This window comes from Podarcis liolepis (genome assembly GCF_965112155.1).
Source record: "Podarcis liolepis genome assembly, chromosome: 14".
Taxonomy (NCBI): Eukaryota; Metazoa; Chordata; class Lepidosauria; order Squamata; family Lacertidae; genus Podarcis; species Podarcis liolepis.
The window spans coordinates 40897647-40922491 of NC_139569.1; the positions used below are offsets into that span (position 1 = coordinate 40897647).

The 24845-nt window shown below is 43.1% G+C and overlaps 2 protein-coding genes across 4 annotated transcripts in view; both read left to right on the top strand.

Moving 5' to 3' along the window:
- Positions 1–24845, top strand: part of LOC310693470 (NAD(P) transhydrogenase, mitochondrial-like) — a 963907-nt gene that overhangs the window by 579951 nt on the left and 359111 nt on the right. The gene's annotated exons all lie outside the window — the stretch shown is intronic.
- The window catches only part of FBN1 (fibrillin 1), a 216377-nt gene that overhangs the window by 70617 nt on the left and 120915 nt on the right, over positions 1–24845 (top strand). For all 3 annotated transcript variants that reach the window (XM_083475467.1, XM_083475469.1, XM_083475468.1), the window contains exons 7-11: positions 7964–8161; positions 10188–10313; positions 15441–15566; positions 22049–22207; positions 24067–24225. In XM_083475467.1, coding sequence (XP_083331593.1) covers positions 7964–8161; positions 10188–10313; positions 15441–15566; positions 22049–22207; positions 24067–24225 — 768 coding nt within the window. The remainder of the gene's footprint in view (positions 1–7963; positions 8162–10187; positions 10314–15440; positions 15567–22048; positions 22208–24066; positions 24226–24845) is intronic.

A 24845-nucleotide genomic window follows, 5' to 3' on the forward strand; every position in this document is an offset into this window, starting at 1 on the left:
GTCAGATATCAGACTTGAAGGTTGGCAAGGAAAATGGCAATGGAACCAGTGCTTTATACTGCTAGCCCACACCCAATATTCCTTTGTGTGTACACCTAGTTCTGTACCTAGTTCTGCACACATCGTCTCATACTTGATTGAACTTGGGAGCCCCAGGATACGTCTCAAGAAACTTGAGTGTATCTTCTCTAAATCACTATTATATGCTTGTATCCAATCAAGTTCCGTTATTAGATTCAGAGAAGGATTTTGTTCTACACAAATACAACTGTTTCCCGCAGCTTGGGGTAGGGGTTGTATTGGTAGATCCACTAGGTTCATTTTTGGAGCACAGGAAGGTAAACCTCCCTCCTTTTCTTGGGCTTCTTCATCTGATATTCCTTGGCCCTGAAGAACTTCTATAGATGTCAAATGGTTGCGGATATTGGATCTACAGTGGTGCCCCGCAAGACGAACGCCTCGCGAGACGAAAAACTCGCAAGACGAAAAGGTTTTTTCGTTTTCGAGTTGCTTCGCAAGACGAATTTCCCTATGGGCTTGCTTCGCAAAACAAAGCTTGCCCCCGCACCCCAGACCTCTTTTGAAGCAAGGGGCGGCGGGGAGAAGATCGCTTCTCCCCGTTGCCAGCCCCGCAATCTCCGGGGACAAAGGGGAAGGCGCGGGCGCGCCTTCCCCTCTGTCCCCGGACCCCTTTTGAACCAAGGGGCGGCAATGGGGAGAAGCGATCTTCTCCCCTCCGCCCCTTGCTTCAAAAGAGGGGACAGAGGGGAAGGTGCAGGCGCGCCTTCCCCTCTGTCCCCGGACCCCTTTTGAACCAAGGGGCGGCAACGGGGAGAAGCGATTCTCCCCACTGCCCCTTCCCTTGCTTTAAAACAGGTCCGGGGACAGAGAGGAAGGCCTGCGGCGCTTCCCCTCTGTCCCCGGAGGGTCTCCATAGGAACGCATTGATTGATTTTCAATGCATTCCTATGGGAAACTGTGCTTCGCAAGACGAAAAACTCGCAAGAAGAAAAAACTTGCGGAACGAATTAATTTCGTCTTGCGAGGCACCACTGTATTATCAGTCTCTACCTCCTATTCTTTGATCCCTTTCAATATGTGGCTGACAGAGTCAAGAATATCGATGACTGTTTGTTGCTCTTCCTGAGGGAGTTTCCTACAGGAGCTAAGAAAATCACATTCCAAGGGGTTCGTGAATTGCTCAAATGCCTGGGATTGTTTGTTTGGAGAAATCAGCTGATCCTTTTGACCCTCCTGGTTATATTGCTGTTGAGGATGGTTCTGGCCATGTAGCTTACAAATACCAATAGTACCTCAGTCCCTACCCTCAGAATACCCAAGGAAAAAGGAAGGAAGGAGAAGGGGGGAAGTAAGCTCAGCCACCAGTTCTTCAGATTACAGTTCTTAAAATGAATGGGAGCAGTTCGGGTGGTTTGCTGCCATGTGAAGGAGACCAACAAATAGCTCTGCTTCTGACCTCTCCCTCTGCCCTGCCACCTGGTGGAAAGGCAGTTGCCACATGACTCCTGGGGAGACTGAAAAGCAGCTGGTCTCTTAGCACAGGCAATGGAATAGTGCTGTTTCGCCTTCTTTCTTCTCTTCTGCAGCCTGTTGGAGAATCTGCCCTTGCTGCCGAAAAGGTTGGCTGAAAAAATAAACACACAAATGCCAGAATCTAATATTTCCAGGGTCATGATTCCTGCGAATGGCTTCGCTAGCTCAGTCTGTTCCATAGATTACTTTGGAGCAATTGTTGTTCATTAGCACTGTGCCTAGTTTAGATAAAAACCTGCCAATAGTCTGAGGTTCAACAATCTCTACAGTTGTTTTAGGCTACTTCCACTTTTCCACTGGTCTCAGTAGTTAATGTCAAAGGAACTTGTTTCAGTTGTGGCTTTAATAGCTTGAGACTTAGAGACACATATATTTTTTCTCAGTTTTAGTATTTATAGAAGTAAATAAGGCCACATGCTTTTGTACTGGTTTCAGGCAGTTGTGGGCAACAACTCTCTAAAATTAGTTCAGGTGAAAATAGATCTGGAAAGAGGCCAATATATGAGAACTCTTTGAAGGCACATCTGTATTAGAAGGCATTGATTGATACTGGGATGGGGCACATTTGTTCAGCCCAGGGACCACATTCCTTCATGAGTAACCTTTAAAGGGCCCCATGCCAATTGTAGGTGGAGCCAGAGGCAGAAAGGTAGATGGGGACAGATGCAAAAGCTTGTGGAGCAATGAATGACCTTTTCACAGTAGGCTACATTCCAGCTGTGCAAAAGCCAGTTTTCTACACCCACCAACCTTCTCTTCTCTATACCCTCTACAGACAAGCGAGAAGCATTATTATAGTTCAAGGAACATTTTGCAGGCAAAATGCTCAACAAGGGCATGGAGCAGGGCCTGGTGAGTGGCGTGGCCTCTGGAGAGTGGACTATAGTCTAGGGGACATTCTTAGGAGCCAGATAGAGAGGCCTAGAGGAGTGGTTCCAATTAGCTAAGCGCTGCAGAGTGCGGACCCCCTGTTTTTTCAAAAGCCAAGCCATGGACCCCCTGCTTTTGTAAATGTTGATATTTCTGTAATAGTTTTTGTTATGGAATAGTGCCGCCACACCCTCCAACATGTCCCATCACAAAACTGGGCCACGGATCTTCTAGGCTTCACTCCTGCGTGAGTCACATGAGAATGCAACACCCATAAACACAAGGTTTTAGGTGACACAATTTCGTACGAGACGCCTGTCCGACCGCAGTCTCTCACATTTTTGAATGTTGTGTTCTAGTGTGAGGGCACGGTCCCTCAAAACGCGATGTCCCTGGCAGTTGACGGATATGTGACATGGACAAGGTTCTCCCTCCCCTCTGAAAACAAGAGATCAGTGTGATATTTCTAGTTACCATGGGGAATTTTTATATTCAAGAACAAATGAAACCCTGATCAAGTGGATGTGACAGGTTTATTGTTACTTAATATATACTGTCAGCCTTTCCACAAATGTACCCTAGCAGAGGAATGTGTCCAAGAGCTTGGGTCTCAACTACATCTATTTTGTGTAAATGTTTAATTGTTTTTTAATTTTTTTCCTAAAAAATATTTTTAGCTGGTCCTATTTTTATCTGTAAGCCACCTTGAATCCCTATCAGGGAAAAAGGCGGGGTAAAAATAAATGCATAATAATAATGTGGTAGAATGGGAATTTATTGCTCTGTAGCACATCATAATCACAAGGGAGATGTTTCAAAGTTTTAATAGGTAGGTACATAAGCATTGGGATGTAGAGACTAGTGTAAAAGAAAATATACATAGGCAGTGTTTTTTTTTCTGGGGGGACGCATACCCCTAAACATTTTGTGAATTCAAGTTTGGCCTCATTGAGGGGCAGTGTTTCAATATGAGTAGGAAAATGAGAGTACCCCTAAACATTTTTTTAAGAAAAAAAAAGCACTGTACATAGGCAAACTGATATATCACAACTCAACCAAAGATTCGGTGTGTTTATAGTTTGAAAATGGAACTCAATGAAAATGTTCAATCTAGCATTCTGCAAAGTATTTTGCATAGTGATTCCCCTTTCTTTTGAACCAGTTGGAAGGATGTGCAAAGAAGTCACTAGCCCACAAAAAAACCCACCAGCCAAAATGTCCATACTTATTTTTGTTGTGTGGCCTGACAGGTGACAAGGTGAGAGGATGGGACAAATTTTGTAAAGATTTTGTGCTTTCGCATTTGGAGGAAATTGTAACTTGCCACTGGGGGCAAGTAACTATAAACAAGTCTAAGGAAAACTGAAGATTGGCTAAAGGGTGGGAGAAAACGCAGCAAGTGAGAGCATAACCTTTATTTGAACCGACTAGTGCTTAAATTCCTGGAGAGAGGGACTTTGTGTGACCTAATCTCAAATACCAACTGAAATTTATGACACTCAAAAGCTTGCATCTGGCAATTCAGTTGGTCCAAATTTATTTTATGCAACTAAGTTTATAGGCCACTTAATAATGAAATTAAGAAGTTTACATTAAACAGCACACACACGTGTCTTGCCTGATTATTTTTTTTAAGGCGGCAGGAGAACAGGAAAAAGCCATTGGCAAAAAAAGTCTCTCAAAAGCCTCCAGAGCTGAGTAAGCAAGGGCAGAGAACTTCAAAGCTCTTTCCATGGTGGGAAAACTCAGCACAGAATTATCTTTTGAGTTCTCTGCCTTTCTTATTGGGCTGTGGGAAGTTCTCGCACAGGGTCTGGAGGCCTTTGCAAGATCTCAGAAAGCCCTGCGAGATCTTGTGCAGTCTCTGGAAGGTGAGATTGCCCACATGGGGGTGGCTTTACACACAGCCCCTGGAATCTAACACCCCCACACACAATATGCAGTCCTACTGTATTGTTCATTGAGACCAACTAAGCCTCTGCTAAGGGCCTCCTACACTGTACACTTTAAAGTGGCATGGTTTCTCAAACAGATAGGTAGCCGTGTTGGTCTGCCATAGTCAAAATAAAAAAATTCCTTCCAGTAGCACCTTAAAGACCAACTAAGTTAGTTCTTGGTATGAGCTTTCGTGTGCATGCACACTTCTTCAGATACACTTCTTCAGATGTATCTGAAGAAGTGTGCATGCACACGAAAGCTCATACCAAGAACTAACTTAGTTGGTCTTTAAGGTGCTACTGGAAGGAATTTTTTTATTATGGTTTCTCAAAGTGTTTGATATTGAGGTCAGTCAGTGGGACTGTACAGGTAGGCTTGCCATATTTCAAGAAGTAAATTCCTGACACACACACACCCCGCCCCCAAAGTTGTTGAGCTTTGTGTTGGAATTGTTGAACGAGGAAGCTGAATTAAAGAAAGAGGCGTCAGTGAAGCCACGTGAAAATATCCTACGCCAAAGGATAAATGGACACAAATCTGATATCAGGAATCACAAGATAGAGAAACCAGTAGGAGAACACTTCAGTCTCCCAGGACATTCTATACAAGATCTCAAAGCAGCTGTCTTATTACAAAAGAATTTCAGAAATAGACTGGAAAGAGAAGTTGCTGAATCGCAACTTATTACCAAACTTAAAACCATGGAGAGAGCTGGTCTGAATAGAGACATTGGATTCTTATCTCATTATACATGATATAGCTGTTTTTAGCCATCTCACCCATCGCTTTTTCCTGTAAGACCAATTGAAGTCGTTAACAGTCGTCAACAGGTTTACCACACCTATCAGCCAATCACCCATTCCCACCACCCTTCTGAGTAATACCCCTCCCCACCCTCTCACTATATATAAGGGTCTGGTGACTTCTGTTTCTGTGTATCTGAAGCACACAATAGCTCATACCAATAGCAAACTTAGTTGGTCTCTAAGGTGCTACTGGAAGGATTTTTTTTTTTGGTATCAACATGAAAATAGGTTATTGAGGTTGACCGAGGCCAGAGGAGAGAACAAAGCTTGTCTTTCTCCTGTTCCTTTTATTATTTACTTGGGGAGCCCTGCATGCAGAACCGTGTGTGTGTGTGTGTGTGTGTGTGTGTGTGACTGAGCCAGGGCTCCCTTTCCCTGCCCTGCCCCTCGTGCCTCTATGTGGGCAACATGGGGAAGGCAAAGGCGGCATGAGCAGAAAACAGCAGTTGAGGAAGGGGGAAATGTGGGCACACACAGATTGGGGGCCCCAGGTCCTGCCTGCCGTTCACCCTCAGCAACACAATCTCTCTCCTTCTGGGCCCGCCATTGGTGCCCTTCACGGCAGCCCTGGAGACAGACAGAGAGAGGTGCTAGTAGTTTGGGGCTGTTCGATGTGACGCAGGGGCTGTGTGTGAAATATCCCACCCACTGCTATACGTCCAGGAAATTCCGGAAATCTCTTAAAATTCAACACCCACCCACACCTGGGCATCATTTTAGGCATCTGATTACTGTACATGTGCAGAATTTTCTGGATGTATGGCAAACCTATTATGAGGTACAATGCCAATAATAATAATAATAATAATAATAATAATAATAATAATAATGAAATATGAGCCTAAAAAAAGGCACAGGCATATACAGAGGGTACCTTCCTTGCTAATGCATTTCCTAAGTTGATTTTACACCCTTATTTATTTTATTCTTAGTAATGGTGATTGGTGATAAATAAATCTTAATTATATATTGACGTTTCTTTACTTTATCTGATATACATTCCCAGTCATTTGGGTTGGGGTCTATGGCAACTTTATAAGCTCATTTGGAGGTCGTGGGCTCAGAAATTTGGGAATATAAAGTGATATAAAGTGAGAATGTAAGGGTTACATTGGCGACTACATAGGTGCACTTGTGAAGGATTTGGGCTTGGAGGGGGGGGGATGCTTGTGTTTGCCCTGTGTACTAGCGTGTGAAAAACATTTTAAGGGAAAATATCTGTTCTTTGTGAGGGCGATGAATAAAGGAATATAGCAGGCTTCCTCAACCTTGGCCCTCCAGACTTTTTTGGCCTACAACTCCCATGATCCCTAGCTAGCAGGACCAGGGGTTGATGGGAAATGTAGTCTCAAAACATCTGGAGGGCTGAGGTTGAGGAAGCCTGGAATAAAGGAAGGCGCAGAAAAGAAGCAGAGAAGGTGACAAAGGTTCGTTTGAGGAAAAAAGAGAGCTTGTGTGTGCGAGTGTGTATGTGCGTGCAGGGGAGCTCGCCATGCCACTGTTTTGTTGTTGCCGTGGGAGAATGGAACAAAATACAAGTGAATATTTTATTAACGTCCTAGTTTAATTTTGTCTCTCAGATAAATAGTTTGTCGTACCATAAACAAACCAAATCAGATGTGTTCCACATGCCCTCTCGTTTAGCTGCAGACAAAGGTTGCCCACAGTTAAATGGGTGTGCTTTGTGCCTGCGTGTCACTGAAAGTTGCCTCTAATTAACTTGGTTGTAAGCTACAGCCCTTTAGGATCTGTTAAATTCCGTGGTAGGAAAAAGAATTAATAAAAGTATTGTGCTCCATGCAAGATTAATCAAGGAAGGGTTAGGCAAACTTGCCGCTAATGGGAGAGTGCTACTGTTTTCCCTGTTGGGCCAGAATCCTTTACAGTTCCCTACAAATCAGAAAGAGTTTGTTTCCTTATCGTATGAAATGTGAGGAGTCCTCATATACGCAGTTTGGGGGATGTACACAACACAAAGCACAGAATGAGACTGCGAAGCTACACAGGGCTGTGATAAATACAGTGGTGCCCCGCAAGACGAATGCCTCGCAAGACGGAAAACTCGCTAGACGAAAGAGTTTTCCGTTTTGGAGGTGCTTCGCAAAACGAATTTCCTATGGGCTTGCTTCGCAAGACGACAATGTCTTGCGAGTTCCTGCTGGTTTCCCCCCCCCCTTTTTCTAAGCCGCTAAGCCGCTTATCAGCTGATCCGATCAGCAGATAAGCTGCTAAAAGCGCTAATAGCGCTAATCTGCTAATCCGTCAATGGGCTTGCTTCGCAAGATGAAAAAACCGCTAGACGAAGAGAGTCACAGAACGGATTCTTTTCGTCTTGCGAGGCACCACTGTATGGCTTCCGGAACCTCCTTTAAGCCTCTGTCTCAGGCCTGTCCCACCCTTTTTGGAATAAGAGGCAATGACACTCGGAAGTTCATTTATCAGGAAGTGCTCCTTCCCTTCCTTCAATTTTAGGGACATAATTTATTGACTTCCCTTTCTCTCATTTTTGCTATACACTTGCTTCTGTACTGCAGTGTGGAAATTTGTTTGTTTGTTTGTATACCGTCCTATACCTGCAGGACTCAAGGCGCTTCACAGGGTAAAATCACGCTATAAAAACACAGAATTAGCAGGACCAGAGTTGAAAGGATGCCTGCTTCTATGTGCCTGGGGGGCAGGGGATGAGGGGAGTGTGCAAAGTTATCTGCCAAGTTCTTATATTGTTGCTTTGAGTTCGCATCAATGAAATTCACCCCCTGGTTTAACACTGACGATGTTTCCTTGTTCTGATCCAGATTATAGGACAGGCCCGTGCTTCACTTTGGTAACCAATCAGATGTGCCAGGGGCAGCTCAGCGGGATAGTCTGCACAAAGACCCTCTGCTGTGCGACTGTCGGGAGAGCGTGGGGCCACCCCTGTGAAATGTGTCCAGCTCAGCCTCATCCTTGTCGCCGGGGCTTCATACCAAACATACGGACAGGAGCCTGTCAAGGTACGGTACAGTAGGAGCTGCTGAAATTTTTATTAAGAGAATGATTGCAACCGAGCTTCATCTGCTGTCCGAAACTGTAGAGAAAGCCGTGGAAAGGAGTGTCAGATCTATTCGTTAAAGCATCTACGGAGTGCTGGATGCTCTTGTAAATCGCAATGGCATTTGTAAAACTTGCAAAAGAGAAAGGCAGGGATCTTACTGAATTTCTTTGGTGCCAAAAGGTTCTTTCATAAGGAAAGTAGCTCCATTCTGCAATGCTACTGGAAGTTAGAACAGATTTTGGCGATAGCACAGCCACAATAAAATTGTTTATTTTAACATTTTGCAACCGGAACTCGTTGATATTTCTCTGTAGAGAGATTCCTCTAATATAGGACGGCTCTCAGGTTGCGCTGTTTAAAACAGCTTGCTATGTATTTTAAGTAATATAGTAAATAAACCTAAGTTGGTTATGTCCATTAACTTCAGCAGGTCTACTTTGAGTAATGCTTAGTTGAATACCACTCCATCTAGATATTTCTTTCTTTATTCTTTAGCATGCCTCACAACGAAAAGCCCTTACACTGCTTTCGGCTTTTATTGTTATACATATACAGCTGTATAAATTCTTTTATTGTCTGGATGTCTGGCAGGAAGCAGGAGAAAGTTAAAAGGGACAGTTGCTATACACTAAATTGGTGTGGATTTTATATTCCCAGGACTGGATCTTTGGGATGATTTGTTTTAGACCATTCTCTAAAATATTGTCTAATGAGGTACAGTAGTTAGTAGGTCTAGAAGAGATAAAGATTAACCAAAGTAGTATCAGATTTATAGTCTAAAGATTCCCATGATGAACTGAAGGCAGTCTATTGTTTTAGAAAATTTGGATATGGTTTAGCAAAAAACCAAGCCCTTTCTCTTATCTTTAAACAGCTGGGGCTGCTCTATAAACTGCAGAAACAACTTCCATACAATTTGTGTGGTTATGTTCTAACCTTTCATTGTCCTAAACTAGCATATTCTCCTGTCTAATGGCCCCTGTCTAATAGCAGTAAACAGTCATGGCTTCCCACAAAGAATCATGGGGATCCCATCACAGAGTTACAATATTCAGAGTTCCCAGGAAATAAGGATTGACTGTTAAATCCCTCCAAGAATTGTAGGCCTGTGAGGAGCTCATCAGGATTCTTGGTGGAAGTCTTGACTGTTTAAAGTGGTATGATACTTTTCAGGGGAATAGGTTCCCCTAACACAGCTCAGGACTCTTTACGAACTACAGTACACAGTATTCTTTCAGTATGCTTAAATTGGCATGTTAATGCTATAAATGTTTAGTGCAGATAGGGCCAAAAGTCTAGCATATTGAGAACATTGCCCAGTCAATAATTGCCGTGCCCTGGAATAGCCAACGACGCCTTTTACTTATGGAGCCAATCTTCATGTGAAAAAAAATAAATGGAATATACACAAACAGCAATTTTAATTGGGAGTTATATAAGCACATTTATGTATTTATGTATGCATCGTCAACATGGAAGCGACAATCAGGAGTAGAGTTTTGTGCCCTGGTTTTGTGGAGAAACTGGCCATGTACCATTAACAATTGGATGACATTATCAATACAGGCACTTTTTGTACTTGAGGACAAAATGTTAAGTATGAACTGGCTCTATAATTAAGGATGACATTGGGTTTTACTTTTCTTTACATGCTTGATGGAATACTGACCATAGGACGCTAGGCAAGGGGCCTAGCCTCGTATATTTTGTACCCCATGTAGCTTGATGGTATAAACTTAAATACGACAGTGGCTGAAATTTCTTTGTGTTACTTTTTAAAATAGAAAGTACTTAGGGAGACTGTACTAAATTAATCTTTAAAAAACAACTTAATAATTTCCAAAAAAGTTGTACTTTCTTCGAGGCAAGAAACCTTACAAGATGATGTGGGAACAGTGAATTTGTTTTTAATTTTTGTGTGGTCAAATTGTTAACAGTTCTTTTTGTGTGTGTGGTTTTTCTCCCCCACCCCTTTTGCATGATAGATGTGGATGAGTGCCAAGCTATCCCTGGAATCTGTCAAGGGGGAAATTGCATTAATACTGTTGGATCTTTTGAGTGCAAGTGCCCAGCTGGACACAAGTTTAATGAAGTGACACAGAAATGTGATGGTAAGTCCTTTCAGAACCTTCGTTTGAAAATAAGGGGAAATGTTTTCACATTTGAAGCAAACAGTATTTCAAATATTTCTTCACACAAGTATGGAAATATAAATTACACAATGGGCATTTCAGTATTATCTCTCTCTGTGCATAAAATCTGTTGCATTCCTAGCCTTTCATGACACTTCCATTTCCCCCCAGTATTTTTATGTGAGTGGCTGGGGAAACCCAGCCAAATGGGTGGGGTATGAATACAACCACCACCTCCACAACATCTAGACTAGTATAATTGTAGCAGTAGGTCAGAATTAAATGAAAGGGGAACATATTTTGACAATATTTTGATTTATAACTATGTGAAAGGTTGGAACAGGAGAAAGCTGTGCTGAAGCTTTTTATATCCCCATTGCTCTCCCCATATTGCACTTTCTCCTTGGCCATTATTGATACATAAAGGAAGGGCCATGCAAATGATACTTTCTCTGCCTTCTCTTGTCCACTCCGAATCACATAAATTTAGGTAAAAAAGTAAAGGACCTCTGGACAGTTGAGTCCAGTCAAAGGCAGCTATGAGGCTGCAGTGCTCATCTTGCTTTCAGGCTGAGGGAGCCGGCGTATGTCCACAGACAGCTTTCCAGGTCATGTGGCCAGCATGACTAAATCGCTTCTGGCGCAATGGAACACTGTGACAAGTGCCAGAGTGCACAGAAATGTCATTTACCTTCCCGCCACAGCAGTACCTATTTATCTACTTGCACTGGCGTGCTTTCGAACTGCTAGCTTGGCAGAAGCTGGGACAGATCAATGGGAGCTCACCCTGTTGCATGAATTCGAACCGCCAACCTTCTGATCGCCAGGCCCAAGAGGCTCAGTGGTTTAGACCACAGCGCCACCCAGGTCCACATAAATACGCATGCATATTATCAGACAGTATCTCTCTTATTTCAATCAATCCCATTCTTTCCTCTCTGAAAACCCACAGATCTTACTGTACTCCTCCATCCCAATAAAGTAACATTTCACATGGGCTGTGCTTTGTAGCTTATTTAACATCATAGCTCATTCAGCAGTGTACATGTGTTTCAATGGATTTATTTAGAAGAAGGAAGGAAAGTGTTCCCTTTGGTAAATTATTCATGAAGGTTAGTGGGAACTATACCTAAGTAAAGCATAAACCCTTTCAAGGTTGTAATATTACACAGCTCATCCTGAATGTAAGACCCCTTTAAGACTCTGCAAATTGGGTGCCATATAACAGAGGAAATATAAATCTAGGTGAATAATAATATTTATACAACAAATCCTTTGTCATTTTTATTTTATCTTATGTAAACCAATTTGCAAAGAATTTGCTCCAGACAAATACGGTTTTCATTCTGTCTGCCAGTGCCGTTGGCAAAAGGGCAGCCAAAGGTAGAAGTTGCAACTTCTCAAACACAAGAATCACTGGTAGTGTTTCTAGAGTTAAATTCAGTCACATCTTGATTCAAAAACCAGTTAAACCGGATTATGTGGAATTGAGATACCACAATTTAGCCCCATTGGTTTAAATCTGTTTAAACCTAGATTCTCTTGTTTAATGGTTGTGGATAGGACTGTCAGGATTTGGAGAGTAAGAGTGGATCTAGACACAGGTTAAAAACAGTATAAATACCAGTAAGTCAGAAATTAAATCGTCACAACGACAAAAAAGCCTATGTAAAAATCCATTTAAACTCCTTTTTGCTCTCTGGCACCATCTGGTGTTGGGATGTTTATAATGCATTCAAAACATATTATTGTGACGAATGTAGCCTCAGTGGGATGCTAAACTTGGATATTCCTTAAAACATTCATGCTTACAAAACTGTAATCCTGCATGCCACAAAGTGTGTATCAGTGCTGCAGTTATATGGCACTGTGGGTTAAACCACAGAGCCTAGGACTTGCTGATCAGAAGGTCGGCGGTTCGAATCCCCGCGACGGGGTGAGCTCCCGTTGCTCGGTCCCAGCTCCTGCCAACCTAGCAGTTTGAAAGCACGTCAAAGTGCAAGTAGATAAATAGGTACCACTCCAGAGGGAAGGTAAACAGTGTTTCTGTGCACTACTCTGGTTCGCCAGAAGCGGCTTAATCATGCTGGCCACATGACCCGGAAGCTGTACGCCGGCTCCCTCGGCCACTAAAGTGAGATAAGCGCCGCAACCCCAGAGTCAGTCACAACTGGACCAAATGGTCAGGGGTCCCTTTATCTTTACCTAGGCTGGATAATATAGGGGAGAACCCACCACTTTTGATAGGTACATGGTGTAGCAGAACATCAGCTGGAATGAATGGATGTTCTGTTTGAAAACCCTTATTAAGATGTTGGTATGTTGGGACAACAATGAAGAGTCATTCATTCAATAAGGCACCTTATACCTGTCTTGGTCAGTACTCTATTCATAAGTTTAGCAGACAGAAGTGTAGTTTGAGAAGATGTTGAACTTTTCTTTAGCACCCCTTTAAAAGCTTGTTGAACTGGCCGAGCAGGGAGAAAAACAGGGGCGAGTCCTCGGCCATGGGCACCATGCCCCCAGACCGTCTGAATTGGATGGCCTAAGGGTGATGTGGCTGAGGACCATTCAATGGCACAGGGGCAATCCTGCCCTGGACGCTTGGGGAGGGCTTGCTCCCAGTCTGCAACGACATCTCCCCAGGAATGAGAAATAGCTTTCCTTTACAGTGGTGCCCCGCAAGACGAATGCCTCGCAAGACGGAAAACCCGCTAGATGAAAGGGTTTTCCGTTTTGGAGGTGCTTCACAAAACGAATTTCCTATGGGCTTGCTTTGCAAGACAAAAATGTCTTGCGAGTTCCTGCAGGGTTTTTTTCTTCCCCCCCTTTTCCCCAAGCCGCTAAGCCCTTATCAGCTGATCCTAAGCCGCTAAACCGCTTAACAGCTGATCCGCTAAGCCGCTTAACAGCTGATCCGCTAAGCCGCTTATCAGCTGATCCCCTAAGCCGCTTAGCAGCTGATCCGCTGAGCCGCTTAACAGCTGATCCGCTAAGCCGCTTATCAGCTGATCCGCTAAGCCGCTTATCAGCTGATCCGCTAAGCCGCTTAACAGCTGATCCGCTAAGCCGCTTATCAGCTGATCCGCTAAGCCGCTAATAGCGCTAATCCGCTAAGGCGCTAATGGGCTTGCTTCGCAAGACGAAAAAACCGCAAGACGAAGAGACTCGCGGAACGGATTCTTTTCGTCTTGCGAGGCACCACTGTAATTTGAATGCTGTGCATCTCAGCACAAAACACAGGCTGGTTCCATTTCGAACGAGATGCTCATTGGTTCTCCCTGTTGCCTTTGACTCTTCAAATGTGTTGCTTCACTGGTAGAATTTACCAGAAGCTTATGGTATTGAATTTCTGACTGGTAACCTCTGCTGACCTTGACACTATTATTATTTGCCTCTGATTTGGACAATCCGCTATAACAATTGACCTTAGTTCACCAATGGCTGTGCACATATGGAGGCAAGATCACTTGCTGCTTTTTTTTCCTGAGTACAGTGCTGGGTGGATTTCGGCTCCTCAAACAGATTCTAACCCTCTAGGTGTTCTTAAAATCTCAGCAACTAAAATAGGAATCCAGTGTAGCAACTAAATTTTTTGGTATGAACGGAGTCCTGATTCATTGAGGCATGGGGGGGGGGGGTAGTTGCAAATGGATTAGATTCAAGTATTTTCTGACTCAAGTTCCCTACTGTTTATCTTCAAGCTAGTGTTGCCTCTGTTTACAGAGGGTCTGGTCTTATTGAAAGCAAAATCTCCAGGTTTTATTTTAAGGCTGAGCCTAACCCAAACAGCCTTTTACTGTTTATAGTGCTGTTGACATTAATATAAATACCATTGTCATCAGTTTAAGCACTTTGGTTTCATTGAGGTAACGGCAAATATGGCTGATGACTTTCCAGACATTAGCAATAGGAGACAAAAAGTAAGCCCATGAAAAACATTATGTGCTTTTTTAAAAGAGACTGAAATCTATCTTGTGTATTGCTTGCAGCACTATGGTTACTCCCATGACATGACTACTCTCTTGCTCAGGGCTTGATTCCTAGAAAAAGAAAACTATTAGATTTCTCAACATCTGTTAGGAAATGCTACCCTCTGATCTGGTAAATCCCACTCACCGCAATTCATGATCTGTGAAGTCTCTCTTTTTACTCACAGGTGAAGAAAATATGCTTGTTCAGACCATGGCTGGATCTACACACATCAAAAACAACAACAATTAAGTTAAACGCATTGTAAACGTCATACAGGGAAATCCCATTGGCGAAAGATGGGACTCCATAGCGCCACCTGGTGTCAAAGTGTTATGATGCATGTAAAGTGCTTTATCTTTACAAATGTAGCTGAGTCCCATGTTTGCCTATTCTTCTGGGGTTGAACCCTGGCACAAATTAAGCCTAGTTCAACTGCTGCTGCGAATATGTGAAGTATTCAGAAAGTGTGAGTGGAGCCTGTGATGTGAATATTAGAGCTCGTCTGGATCAGACCAAAACCTGCATCTAGCCTAGAATCCCATTTCCACTCCACCCCTGACCTCCCATAGCCTGTCATATGCTTTCAGGAAGCCTTTAAGAAGGGCATGAGGTCAATAATAGTGGTATTCAGTTGTGTCCTGCTTCTGGAGGCAAGCCCACCATCAGCACTTGTCATAATTGTCATTTAGGCATAAGGTTAAAACCTTTTTTGTTCACCCCAGGCGTTTGGAATGTAAACTGAGCTTCTTTTGCTAAACTGTGCTTAATCTCCTTTCCGACTGTTTCAGCAACCTTGGCAATAACTTGCAACCTTGGTATTATCAACATACATTAAGAAATTAGGAATTGAAAGCAAAGATTGTTGAATTTGGAATTTCTTTATTTTATGCCTGGTATTATGGTCAAGGGACATGAGGTTTTGTAGGATACACAAGTTTTACTCACATGATGCATTTATTTCCCAATGTGTGGAGCTAGTTTTCATTGCAATAGATTTAATTGACGTGACTATAAATATTAAGGGTCATTTATATTCCCATCCGTACAATTCTCAATAAAGTTGCTGTTTTGATGGTATTGTTCTAACGTGATTGAACCTTCTTTTTCTTTTTTCTTTTTAAAAACCTGTAGATATCGATGAGTGCAATACCATTCCTGGAATCTGTGATGGGGGAGAATGTTCCAACACAGTTAGCAGTTACTTTTGCAAATGCCCCTCTGGATATTATACATCCCCAGATGGCTCCAGGTGTATAGGTGAGTAAAAAAATAAAAATGCAAATGTAGACATGGTAGATATGGAAATGCAACGAAAAAATCTGTGAAAAGAAGTACATGGAACCAAACTTATTGTGGACAGATCTAATGGGCTAGATCTTTATTTTAATTTTAAATGAAAGGTTGGGAGACTGAATTGTTTATTTTTGTGTGTGTGTGCCCAATGGGAGCCTTCACAAAATGGCTGCGCATATTTATTAGCATCCCTCCTCATTTTTACGTGCTGCAAGATTTGGGCCAGGATTTCGGTTATCGTGCTTCCTTCTTGTAGTTTCCCCCTCCTCTAAATGCACATAGAAGTGAACAGAGGAATTGGCAGCTTTTTTTTTTTTTAATATGTGATTCCCATTGACCTTCAATTTTGAATCCAAAGATCATGTCCAAAAACAGCTGGAGACCCAAGTTTGGGAAACTCTTCTCTAAATGTTATGGGGTATTCCACAACCCTCCAGAGTAGACTTGGGGATGTCGTGGGGAGTGCATGAGGGAGCGAAGTCCCGCTGTAGTAGCAGTAATCCTAGTGCTCACAAAATTATTTAGTTGAATATTGCCCTATCATTTAAAGTGTTTCCTGGAATGTTATCACTTGACTTCCCACTGTAATTTTCACATATTTAGAATGTGACCCATATTTTTTATTTTTTAAAAAATGCTTCAGATATTTTAGTTATCATCCTACAACTGGTAGAAAGGACAAAAAAAAATCTCACCACTGTAATGGAAGTGTCATCCAGGGGTGTCAGAAAAATTCTCCAAATTCACATTTATGCGTTAATTTGGAGGTGGCCCAGTACCTCAAAAATCCACCCTGGAATTAACAGCTACTACATCAGTTTATGTGGCAAATGAATGGCTGTGTTTTTGGTTTCATAAAGAGTTGTTTTTTTTTTATTTAGAACATAGCAATGTAGAGTACATTATGCTGAAGCTACTGCTTCCAAAGGACGTCTCTGACTATTAGCTATTATGGCAACAAGCCACCTGTTCTTGGCGAGCTCTAGTTATGCAAAGGTCCATTATCTCAAGGAATGGGAATGTGTCAGGCTGTCTACTTCACAAAAGAAACTGGTTTAACCCATCCTCCTCTTTTTAAGGAGTAATTATTAAAACAGGCACTGCTTGAAGATTGTTCCTTAAGTGTAATGGAAGTGTAATAATGAATGGCAAAAAAATTGCACAATAAATATTGCTGCTGGGTAGGGGGAGCTGACCCAGCAAAATCCTACTTACACATTCAACATGGGACAAGGGAGGGGAGAGAATCAGTCTATGCACAGGACAGTGAGGATGCGATTCCCACAACTGTAGTGCTACTTATGTTCAACCCATTTGTTCCTGAAATAAAGAGCCTTGAGTTTCACAAGCATGTTGATACTATTCAAAAGCATATGCATTTTTAAAAGTTCACATAGTCATACAGTTCAGCAGCCGGTATGAATAAGGATGCATACTCATGCACTAGTCTTGGCTGTCTTACACTGGGGTATACTAACAGACATAATATGAGGAGGAAGAGAAGAGAAGTATTCATGGGAGGAGAAGGCAGGAAGTAATAACCACTCCCTTTAGAAAAAAAGAAGGGATTATAACAATCCCTCTCTTGTGACTTAACATCTTTTTTTTGTTAAGTCTGGACAGTTTCTCTCTCTCTCTGTGTGTGTGTCTGTTTGAAATATGATATGCACACAATCCCAATTGCAAACTCTGCATAGCACTCCATGTGAAATGGGTTCATTCGAGGGGAAAAGGCAGAGCAAAACGGACATGGAATTAGAACCAATGTTGTAAAACATACTTTCCCCTTAGAAATCTGGAATGGATTTAATTTGGGAGGTGATTCATTTGGGATTTTTTTTAAAAAAATACGTCGAAGGCTGCTTTCAGTGGTGTAGTTTAGACATCACTGAGACTATTCTAACTTATTTTCTTTGCTGATTTCCCCTAGTAAAATTTAATATATTTTATACCAAGAAAATTTGCTCTTCAATCTATGATATAAAATATGCATATTTTTCTGTTACTAACATTGGAGGCTGTTGATGTCTGGATTTCTAGACCACAGAAATAGAACTGCTATAGACAAAATTCTGTTCACATCTCACTATTGTTTATCCATAGTTCTGAAAATGCAGCACAGCCTTCTGTAAGGTAATTAGGGATGGGTGGATCTGTCCATTTCAGTTCCCTCAGTTTCTCATTTTTCCAAACTTAATTTCAGTTTTCCAAATTTCTGCAATAAATAGCAGTAATAAAAAAAATCCTCATGAAAATTCATCAGCAGTATAGTTCAAATTTCTGCTGCTCAAACACATTTTTGTATGCAGTTTTGACTAAAGCACACCTTTTTGCAAGCAATTTCTTCATAAAATTGCTTATTTTCACTAATACATCCATTTTTATGCTCACTTTCTCCCAATATAATGCATTTTTTGTAAACATTGTTTTGTTGGAGAGCTCCACTGCAAAATTCAGAGAAGTGCTAATTTCAAAGGATGGCTGTGTTTTGGTTCTTGTATTGTTTCAGAAATTGTGAATTAGGTAAGTTGGCCTTTAAATGTGAACTGAATTGTATTTCTACCCCATTCTTGAAGGTCAGGCTAGAAGTTTCATGGGGATATGCAAACTCTTTCCTGCCCAAAAGTCCAATCCCATTGGGTATACATTGGTGACTATGTACTTCTTCCTAGTCTATGTTTTGTACACCAGCAATACTATTTTTTATAGTATTCATCGAAGCCCCTTACTTTAAAGCGAGGGTGGGGAATGTGGCCCTTCAAGTTTTGTTTGACCAATAACATCTGGAGGGCCACAGGTTTCCCATCCCGTCTTTAAATGAAGCATTTGGCCTGTCTCTCTGTTCCTTTCTTTCCCTTCCACATTTGCACAAACAACTCAAGTGGTTACTTAGAACAGGGGTCAGCAAACTTTTTTTGGAGAGGGCTGGTTCACCGTCCCCCAGACCTAGTGGAGGGCTGGACTGCACATGCAGGAGCGTGCACCCGCAGTGGAAGGGGCTTCTCTCTCTCCCCCTCTGTCCCCCAGCCCCTCCCCTCCCCAGCCTACCTCCTCCACCACTCTGTTTGCAGTTGGGAGCTGGCGACGGTGGCGGTGGCTCTCCTTTTCGGGCCAGCTTTCTCGGGTTCCAGACGCAGGGCCAGCAGGCGCACCAAGCTCCAGCCCACGGCGCGGCCATGGGGAGAGGCCGGTGGGCAGGTGGCAAGGCTTCCTATCAAAGCCTGGCCCCCTTCCTCCGCAGGGCAGGGAGAAGCCAGGAAGAGGGAGGGAGGAGATGCCGACACCGCGGTGAGGGAGGGAGGGGGGAAATTGCAAAAAATGGAGGCGATTGCACCGATCCAAGCGGCAATTGCAGAACCGTTTGTGGGCCAGATCCAGAGAGCGATTGGGCTGGATCCGGCCCACGGGCCTTCGTTTCCTGACCCCTGACTTAGAACATCCATTGAAGAAGTGCATGAGCTGAGAGGTACTCCCAGAATCCTTTGCAATGTTGCTGATAATTCTGGACACTGTTCTCAGATCATATAAGGCTATGTACAAATGAAGAAGATTGTGCCCCCACCTCCAGCATTGTCTATGATATTGCAGAGGATTCTAAGATGCAATTTTCTGCATACTTTCCCAGCTTAGGGCAGCAATATGCATTGGTCAAGCTTCAGCTCTAACATCAAATCAGTAGGTTTTAATTGTACTCACTGGGCCCCTGCAATATGATCTCTTACAGATTTAAAACTTGGTTTCATTTCTATCTACATCTCCAGGCTGAAAGTATTTTAATTTAATGATTGGGTGTTTTAAGTGATGATAAGGAGCAGAGTGAAGGTGGTAATCCCGGCCCTAAGCTATTATTAACTTTCAACATTATTTTCAAGACAGAATGTGCTACATGCAGAACGCTATTAATTATCCACAGATAGTTTGGATTTGTAAACTGCACATTTGCAATATAAAAAAGAAGCTAGCCAAAACTCATGGAACTGGGCGAAATAGCTAGTCTGGAATTAGTTTCAGTATGATGCTAGCACCAGTTTTCACAAGATAATACTGATACATTTATTGCACTTTCTGTGCCTGTAATTCAGCTGCAATGCTCATGTTGGCTTAGATGCATGTTAGATTTAAAAATGGCTCTCTTCCTTTTCATGTTCCACACTGGAAAGATTCTCAGCTGATACGTCCTGTCCAAATGGCCCTCCTAGCATCCTTTTTTGTTTTTTGTTTGGCGGGGGTGGGCAGAGGGGAAAGCCATTCTCCCTGAAGAACCTTGGAAAAATCTCCTTCCTGGACCAAATCGAAGTGGTGTGATAGAGGCATAAATGCCTATAGTGTACAGTGGTACCCCGTAAAAAGGTAAAGGTAAAGGGACCCCTGACTATTAGGTCCAGTCGTGGCCGACTCTGGGGTTGCGGTGCTCATCTTGCTTTATTGGCTGAGGGAGCCGGCATACAGCTTCCGGGTCATGTGGCCAGCATGACTAAGCCGCTTCTGGCGAAGCAGAGCAGCATACGGAAACACCATTTACCTTCCCGCCAGAGGGGTACCTATTTATCTACTTGCACTTTGATGTGCTTTCGAACTGCTAGGTTGGCAGGAGCAAGGACCGAGCAACAGGAGCTCACCCCATCACGGGGATTCAAATCGCCAACCTTCTGATTGGCAAGTCCTAGTCTCTGTGGTTTAACCCACAGCGCGTCCCCGAGTTACGTACTTAATCCGTTCCAGAGGTCCGTTTGTAACCCGAAACTGCTCGTAACATGAAGCGTGCTTTCACTAATGGCACCTCCTGCTGCTGCCGCGCTGCCAGCACGCGACTTCCGCCCGCATCCCAGGGCAAAGGTTGCAACAGGAAGCGTCTACTTCCGGGTTAGTGGAGCTCATAACCTGAAGCATTCGTAAGGAGAAGATACGTAACACGAGGCACCACTGTACACGTAATACTTATTTGGAGAAGTGTCAAATCTGATGGATACCGTCATCTTCCCTCTTCCCAATCTCTGAGGGCAAAAACTTCGAACGTTTTGCTGTACCGTTCAGTCAACACACTAACCCCTGAAGGCTGTCGCCTGAGGAAGTGTCTTCACTTTCCTGCATGGCACAGCTGGCCCTGTGGAAAAAGGTTGCTGTCCTGTTGCACTTGATAAGAGTGATCCCCTTGCATCTGGTGCCTCTGCCACAGTTTAGTGAGAGGGAGGATGACCTGGCCTAAGGCATGCATAGTTGTGTTGCTTCTTTAGAGCAATGTGCATGATAAGTGTCAGGGAACTGCCATCGGCTCAGGGGCGAGGGGGGGAAAGGCGGATGGATTACAGAGAGCCCCCAAAGATTGTGGGAAGCAGCACTTCCTCAGCAGAGGAAGGAAGCCACGCCTCTAGTGGGGAGGAGATGCAGGGCTTGGAGGATGTAAGGCAGTGCCAGGACACCTTGCCTGAGCAAAGTGGGGAGGAGGGAGGGCCCCCTTTACCCATGCCTTCCTTGCGGAGTAGGCTTTTGCGCAGAGGGGGGGAGGCGTAGGCTAGGGGTCAAGAGACTACTCTACTGGGGAAGATTTAAGGACCGCCCACTCTCAGATTCTGCCAGTGAATGAGCAAGACGTGGAATAGAGGCGCTCTGCATTGTAAAGGTTTTTTTAGCACCAATAATAAAGCTTTAGAACAGACCAGTGCCTGATTGCTCTCGAGCAACCACCCGATAGCCATAACAGCAAGCTACGGATTTTCCTTCTAGAAAAGGAAAGAAAATGTCTAGCTTCATTTCCAGGAACCACTCTGACTTCCTGGCATTAATTCTGTTCTCGTTCATGGCTGTCTGCCAGAGTTGAGCCCCAGCATCTTCCCTCCAACCTTAAAAATAAAATAAAAACCAGAGTACTGAATGGCATTCACTGGAATTCCTGTGAGGTTCTTAAGAACCTGCAAGACAGATAACATGTCGCATCTCACAGAAGGGCAGCTTTTAAGCATTCTATGGTGGCTGCAGCGGTTGCAATGCAATATTTTAAAAATCGTATCCTCTCACTTTCATATCTTTCTTATTCTATTGTTGCTGGGGAGACATTGATGGGGGTTGCCAGCTCATTTACCGGTCCTTACTCTTAAGCAGGGTTCCCCAAACTTGGGTCTCCATCTGTTTTTGGACTACAATTCCCATCATCCATTGCCACTGGTCCTGCTAGCTAGGGATGATGGGAGTTTGTTGATGGTTGTTTAAGGCTGTTTAATTGTTTACAATACTACTCACAGGTCCAGCTGCATGGTTATTTGACTCTGTGGTGTGTATAGTGAGGTTTAGGCACTAATTACTCATGTTTGGATAAGTGAATTTTCATACAGCAAGTGTTAGGATAGCTAGAACAGCTTGTATTCGGTGTCGAAAGAGATGTATTCTTTATAAACTGATGGAGTGTTCTAAAAAGCTGAAAGATGTGCCCGTTTCTTCCCCTATAACAGATGTACGTCCAGGATACTGCTTTTCTTCTCTCATCAATGGCCGCTGTGGTAACCAGCTCCAGCAGGTGTTGACCAAAACGCAATGTTGTTGCGACACTGGACGATGCTGGTCTCCTGGCGCAACCAGTGCCCCGGAAATGTGTCCCATTCGAGCAACTGGTATGGAACCCATCATGTGCCAAGCATGCAGCTCTTATGAATTTTTGCACTGAAGACTCTGTGGAAATCTTATGGGAATAATGATAACTTTGAATGAATGGCATTTTAATGACTGAAGAGAGCTCAGGCCTTCTCAAGTGGTTGAGGAAATATTTTTGGGGAAGCTCTTTTTTATGGTTGCCAGCTCTCATGAGAGAATGAATTTTCTCTGTGATAGTTGAGTTGCCTACTTTAAATTGCAAAATAGTCAGTATAGCCTGGTTATTGTTACTGGTAGCAGTGCTACGTGAAATCAAAGCTCAGCTATCCAAGGAGTCTGCCTGACAGAGAAGTATTTAAGTGAGAATGGCAAATCAGTGAATTTAAGGAGCTCAAGAAGTACCCCCAAACAAATTGGGGGAGGTTGAAATATATTCTCCCTCCTCACATCACTGCCTATGGCAGCTTTGTGAGCTGATATTGGCTGGGGAAACAGCATGGGAGAAAGGGTGAAAAAAGCAAACGCCCTGATGGAATTCCTGCTCCCTTCACCATGTTGTTTTGAAGTAAAGAAGTTCCTTTCTTTGTTTCATTTATTTATTTACTGGGGTTTTTTATATCTCATATTCCTATCCCATTATGTTCTCAAGTGGCCTGCAATTCATGATACAAAACCTCAATAAATTTACCATAATGCAAGCCACACTAAGACTACAAGGGCATTCAAAGGTATGTTTTCAGTGGCTGCTCCTCAGTTAGGTTCATAGAGTTGGAAGGGACAAAAATGATAATAAATATAATTCAGTTCATCCCCCTGTCAGTGCAAGAAATCCATAGCATCTTTGATAGGTGGCCAGACCATTTCTGTTTAAAAACCTCTAGTGAAGGAAAATCCTTCTGGTTTGTTTCAGTTTTGAACAGCTCCTGCTGTCATGGAGTTATTAAGGTTTTATTGAAATTCATTGTGTTCAGACATAGGATCACAGAATCATAGTTGGAAGGAACCCTGAAGGTCATCTAGTTCAATCCCCTGTTATGCAGGACTCTCAACTAAATCATCTATGAAAGATGGTCATTCAACCTCTGCTTAAAAACCTCAAGTGAAAGAGGGAGTCAATTCCACTGTCAAACAGCTCTTACTGTCAGAAAATTCTTCCTGAGGTTTAGCTGGAATCTCCTTCCTTGTAACTTGAAGCCATTGGTTCAGGTCCTACCTTCTGGAGCCAGAGAGTACAATCTTTCTCTCCCTTCCATGTGACAGTCCTTTAGATACGTGAAGATGGCCATCGTATCTCCCTGCAGTCTCCTCTTTTCCAGGCTAAACATACCTAACTCCCTCACCTGTTCCTCATAAGGCTTGGTTTCCAGGCCCTTTATTGGCATACCTGTTTTCTGCAATTTTTGAAAGAAATTGTATATAAATTGTTCGCATTTCCCCTAAAACGTAGTTTTTTTGTATGCATTTTCACCTAAGGTGGGCACTTCGTATGCTTTTGTATACGCCTCCTGAACGGAATGCACAATATGTACACTTCCCCTCATGAAATAAACTTCTTAAAATGCATTTTTGAACTGAAAGCGCTTCACAAAATTCAGAGGTGCACAATCCGAAATATAATTGCATACCGCTGTGTGTATAATATCCTGGAAATATGAATTAGATTGGTTCACTTTGGATGGCCAGTTGAGTGAAATTTTGCTCTAGCAAGAAAAGACACATGACTCATGCCCAGGGCCCTGCACAAACTTAACAGATGGTTTTACTTAGCCTACTTAACTCATTAAGGACTGCTTGACAACTGTATTTCATAAGCACCATTGTAAATCCCAAACTGGCTGTAAAGTCACTTTTCATTTGATAACACGGTGTTTTCTTTTAGAGGAGTTCCGCAAGTTATGTGTGTATGCCAGCCTGTTGCCTGGGAGACCAGATGTCCCTGGTGGGCCTGTTTTCCCTCCTGTCTATCCACCTGTGTATCCTCCTCATCCAGTTTACCCACCACCAGATGCCGTTGTGCCATCTCGTAGACCAGGACCAGGTAAAAATGAAACAGAGACCTTTATTTTCTTATTTTTTGTGCATTTGTCTGCCTGCAGTGATATATTTCCTTGTCCTTTGCATCAGAAAAAGTCCCAGGTGCCTACTTATCCAAGGTGTTAACCATTAGATGGTGGCACCTAAGATTTTGAATAATTGCTTTCCCTTTGTATCTGGTCCCTAGAAATTTAATGTTTTCACCCAGTCTCTGATACTGTGCTTAGGAATTTGAATTGTTTTAAGATATCCCACCTCCATACAATCTTCCTCTGCCTCTTTTGGGTTTTGTTGAGAAACCAAGGAGACTTTGATGACTGGGGCTAAGGCAAAAAACTTTGGTGGAATGACCGTGGCTCAAAGGCCACGTGTTTATGGGATTCAATGCAGGCTCAATGTGTTTCATCTGGAAGAAATGTAATTTACCCTGCCATCCTCTAATGCAGATGTATGTGACATGCTGGAAATAATACATTCACTGTGAGAATGACAGTGAGAGTTCAAGTTGTGGGGAAAAGGGTGCTGTATACATTTGCTGAAGGAAAAGCAACTGGTTTTTTTTAATCAGCATTCACACCTTTCTTTGTGGGTGCCCACACGCAGCACCTTGGGCCATGTGGGACC